This window comes from Hyperoodon ampullatus, assembly GCF_949752795.1.
Source record: "Hyperoodon ampullatus genome assembly, chromosome: 10".
Classification (NCBI taxonomy): domain Eukaryota; kingdom Metazoa; phylum Chordata; class Mammalia; order Artiodactyla; family Ziphiidae; genus Hyperoodon; species Hyperoodon ampullatus.
In genome coordinates, this window is record NC_136923.1 from 106,078,506 (window position 1) to 106,083,305 (window position 4,800).

The following is a 4,800-nucleotide window of genomic DNA, read 5'->3' on the forward strand; positions in this document are numbered from 1 at the left end:
TGCCATAACAGGGACCTTTCCCTCTGTGCTGGATGGGTGAGCACACTTGTCAGTAGGGTGCTCTGGGCTGCCTAGTTACCTTCTGAGGACCCGGGCTGCTGTCTGGCTTCAAAAGGTAGGTTGCTGGCCAACACTTGAGGGTGAACTACTGAGCTTGGCTCTCTGTAGTCTTTCACGTGAAGAATAATGTCGATCTTGGCTCTGTATTATGTCATGGTTTCTAACAATAAGCGATGTTTCTATGGGTTCCCCTTAATAACAGTTTCCACTGGGGCAGAATTCAGTAGACCCTGAGAAGATTCACACTCCAAACTACCACACTTAGGACGAAGGCTCTTTCAATTGATGTTTTAGTTTAAATTTTGTTTCCTGCCCCCAAACATCCATTAAGCCTCCAGGAGAAGGAAAAGGGGATGTGACTAGCAATAAAGAGAAATTTTCTTCACAACAATGGCCATGGCAAGCTTAAGCACTTTTGGTGAAATCTCTCTGGGAAGTACTGGCAGAGGAATAAAAGGCAAACTGACACAGAAATATTGCTTGGTGTGCATTTCCAGGCTCTGCCTTCTTTCTCATCTCTTGGTGGCAGGTGGAGGAAGAGAAGAAAAGGTTAAACTTTTTTATAAACCAGAATAAGCTTATAACATCCTGCCACTATCTCTGCATAGGTTCTAGTCTCTGCAGCATTATATAAGCTTTGCCCAAAGTAATGAACTGTTGAAAGTCAAATGTAATACTTCACCAAACAACTTAAAAATGCTTGTGCACTGGAAAGGGTTAAGTTGCAGAGAACACAAATGGACCCAGAGCAACCTTTGCCGAAAGAGAATATTGTGCTAAATGTACAGTCATAGCTCTTTTCCATATGAAGAAACAGTCAGAAGGATAAAAGAACTTGGTCAAAACCACACAAGTCAGTAGGAAAGAATCTGGTCTGTCTGTCCTAAGGGTTGTGTTCTTTAACCACCAGGCTAGCTTTTCTCAAATCTGATTCATGCATAGAATAACTATACACCTCTGCTTGCCTTGAATATTCCCTGTTTATACATATGCCTGCTGCAGTTTTTAATATTGCCCACTTTGACTCCCAAAAGCAACCGAGAATACACAATAATTTGGTCTCTCTATCCATGGACCGCTGTGGTGGGACTGCCCAGGAAGCTTATGAAAAGTGCAGCTTCCTGAGCCCTACTCCAGGTCTAGATAAGTTTTCTGAGGGTTGGCTCAAGACTCCAGGTGCAAGGCCTTTTAAGTGGTTTGGGGGAGCCCCCAGGTGATTCGCTCGCTCTCTTAAGTTCATAAACCGTTTATTCTGCCTCCCCCGGATACCCAGCCAGGTCCTGTTCAGGTAGGAGTCCCCACACCACATCAGAGGGATGCTCCCAGCCAGGTAATCTCCGGAGCCTTGGAGATTCTGAATGGTCTCATGCTGGCCCACCTGCCGTGACAAACCTCCGCCAGAGCAAGCATTCCCCTTCACATTTACCTTCTACCACTCCCAAAGGCAGTCTGCTCCAGTGAGGCCTGACTTCGTCTGTCCTAACGGGCACCCACTGATTCAAGCAGTTTAGGGATAGAAGGTGCTGTGGTTCTCAACCAGGGTGGCCCAACCTCTAAAAGGGTAGTCCAAGCAGTCTCTACCTCCTGGGCACATCCCCTCTGCAACAGCCCCAGTAAACGAAGGTCCCATCTTTGCTTTTTCAAGGTCGGCAACAGGGAGTCCCCTCCTAAAGAAGGTTCTCTCTCATTGCCACACTATCAAAAGCTGCCCCAAATGTGGTTCCTTCCTGTGGGCCTGATCAGGCTAAGGGCAGAGTTGTCTCTTTCCTTCTCTGAGTCGGACCAAGTTGTCTTACTAACCCCTCTTCACAGTGTTGACCGTGATTTTCACGGGGGCTGCTGCTGAGCCTTTCTCTCATCCTTTCATGGTGGAGAGAGAGAGGATTGTAATGATTTTTACTTCTAGGGGAGAGGGGAGTGGAATGATTACGTTGTCATTTTGTATTGTGTCCTTTTGTCATGAATTTGTTTTGAATTTCATATTAAAATGGGCCCACCATTCCCACTTTGTGAGGTCATTCAGCACCCTCAGTTTGCACCTTTAACATCTCTCTCAGTATCACTTGGAAATGTTTGAAACGGCATGAGCTCGTCCTCACATTCCTATCAGCTGTAAATCCGGAGCCCCGACATGAACGTAACCATTGAGCAGAACCCCTCTCCACTAGCTGTGTAACACTGGGTAGGCTCCTTAACATCTTGGTTTTTCTAAGCCCTCAGGTGTAAAAATGTGAGGGTTCTATGAATTTATATTTGGGGCAGGACAAGGCCGAGAAGAGTGTGTCTTTGCTTGTATTCTTCCAAACTGGAATGTCTTCCCTCTCTTCCCCATGGGTCCAAATCTCACTTGTCCTTCAGGCCCACTGCCAAGGAGCCTCCCCTGATTCCCCAGTCCACACAATTCTCTGCCTCTTAGGGTCAGTGCCATACAACCTAGCTGTCTCTTAACGTTAATCTTGCCTCTCAAGCCAGTTTCAGAATGTGGGTCTCTCTTGCCCTCCTGGGGCCCCTGGGGCTGTACCAGCCCACCTGCACGCCCCACGTGGGGTGTCTACTAGACTAGGGCATGGGCGGGGAGGCCCAGGTGTGAGGGACCAGGCAGAGTACCTCTGCCTCCACCCTGCTCTCCTCCACAAAACTGCCCCTCCTCCTGAAGCCTGACCGCAAGTCACAGGTTCCTTATTATGACCTCACTGGGTAGTGATGACCTCACAGGCCTTCTCACAATTTCCATGGCAGCGTAACTATGGAAACGTGCTGCCCTCAGAGAAACTTCCCTACCAGTTCTCCACCAGATACCAATCTCTTTGGTTGTCTGAGAGAGAATGTCTGACCGGATCGTCTATATTTACTCAAACCTGTGCTCTGTTCCCTGGCTGGGCAGTGCAGCAGGTACACCGAGACCGGGCATCTGTAGAAGAGGCATGGTGTACACACAACCTCACCTGGCTGCCACATGTTCCTGTGGGGCGTGCCCACTACGTAAACCTCAGCACTTTCCCAGCTGTAAGTAATACCAGTGACCTGGGACACCTTCAGGGTCCCACAGTGCTCACTGCTGAGGACAAGTGAAAGGTCATCCCTGAACTAGTGTTCAGGAAGCTTCTGATCTTTATAAATGTTGCCTTCCGCTTTGGGCTACAGGATGCTTCCATTCAGACCCTTTTCTGATTGGCCTCTTAGCAAAAGGCAAGTGCATTTTTGTTGGCAGATAGTAAACGGAGTTTGAGGAAGAGGGCCACTCTTGAACCACACCTTCAAACCCAGGTACCTCTGTGCTGTCATGTACACATCTATATCGGTCCCCTCAGACACATCCCATACTGAGCTGCTGAGTACTAGGGGAGAGGGTGGTGCCATATTCATGGGAATACCGGAAGAACCAAGGGGGGTGATGAAGTGCTAGTGAGACTGGAGGGCTGAGCAGATGGTGTCCCAGGAGGCTGGGTGGATGTGAGCCTACACTTGGTACCCAGAACCCGGTTCTGAGTCTCCTGATCACTCTGCCTCAGTATTTGGCCTTGTTCTAATCTAGATAAAAGTATCAGAGGGCTAGAGTTCAGTGTGGTTGTAACAGGCATTATAAATGGGGCCCAAGAGGGGTTGCCAAAGTGGGAGGGGTCCTTAACCAATTTATATTAGATTATCTTTTTCCAAAACTTGAAAGACGTTTCCATTAAAGCGTCAGAAGTGACACACTGCAAGAAATGTTTTCTCTGTTGTGGAAGGGAGAGATGGAGAGGATCATGATTGCAATTTCTTTTGGGTTCTACTGTTTTCCCTGGCAACGGTGAAGAGACTACCTCACCTGATGCAGCCGTAGGCTCTAGGAATTGCTTTTGCAGCCAGTGTCCCTTTTCTAGGGACTCACAGAGGTGATGGGCCAAGTCTGTGTTTTGGATGTCAAGTAGATTAAAGGTCTTCAGCCAGAAACTGGGAGAGACATGAGAGAGGGAAATTCTGGCAGGAGACTGTGTACAGCAGAAGTGACTGATCAGTTCTGCTTTTCTTTGCAGCAGCTGTGGCTCCCATTTCTCCTCCTAAACCTGGTCACTACCATGTCCTCAACCGAGGGTGTGGAGAAACGCAGTTGGGCCGGCATGGGGAGACATACTGCCTGGTTGGTGGCTACCGGGCCTACGGGGATGCTCCTTTGGCCACGCCAGCAAAGGCGGAAGCCGAGAAGCCAGTCCCCAGACGTGCTCCCGAGAGAAAGCACGCTCCAGAAGAGTCGGACGAAGATCTCGGTTGCTCCAGACCCAAAATCCGGCGATTGTAGCATGGTGCCAGGAGGCGGGCTCCACAGAATCTTGCTGGCTGAACCATTCTGAAGACAGGGCAATGGTTTAACTGCCTAAGGCAGCGAATGCCTCTTCCTGCAGTGACCCCTCCCGCCCGCCCCCACTGCCCACTACCACAGATTAGAACCTGCGTCGTTCTGTCTGAGCCTTCCTCAGCCAGGAGCCTCCCTGCACACTCAATGGCCATAAGCCAGGAGCCTCAGAAAGTGAGGTTTGAAATGAGAGTCTGCCCTGAACATCCCAGGGCGGAAGCTGGCCTGGAAGAAAACCTGGCATTCCTCTGCTCAATCCTCACGGGCCCCTTTGTGAGCTGAAGAAAGTGAAGTCTGCACTCTGCGAGCCGAGGAGGATGCAGGAGCAGAGACAGGGTGCAGAGAAGCCTTAGCGGTCTACCACATGGGCTCCTGCCCTGAGCCATTGTCAGCGGCCACCACCACAA

General features: G+C 49.7%; 1 protein-coding gene across 1 annotated transcript; it reads left to right on the forward strand.

The window, feature by feature from the left end:
* Positions 1-2,885: 2,885 nt before the first annotated feature.
* LOC307059209 (DPEP2 neighbor protein-like) lies at positions 2,886-4,473 on the forward strand (the record flags this gene model as incomplete). The annotated part of the gene is made up of 2 exons (XM_079713002.1): positions 2,886-2,952; positions 4,077-4,473. The coding sequence occupies 2 exons, from the start codon at positions 2,886-2,888 to the stop codon at positions 4,337-4,339; spliced, it is 330 nt and encodes a 109-aa protein (XP_079569128.1). The 3' UTR covers positions 4,340-4,473.
* Positions 4,474-4,800: the final 327 nt, after the last annotated feature.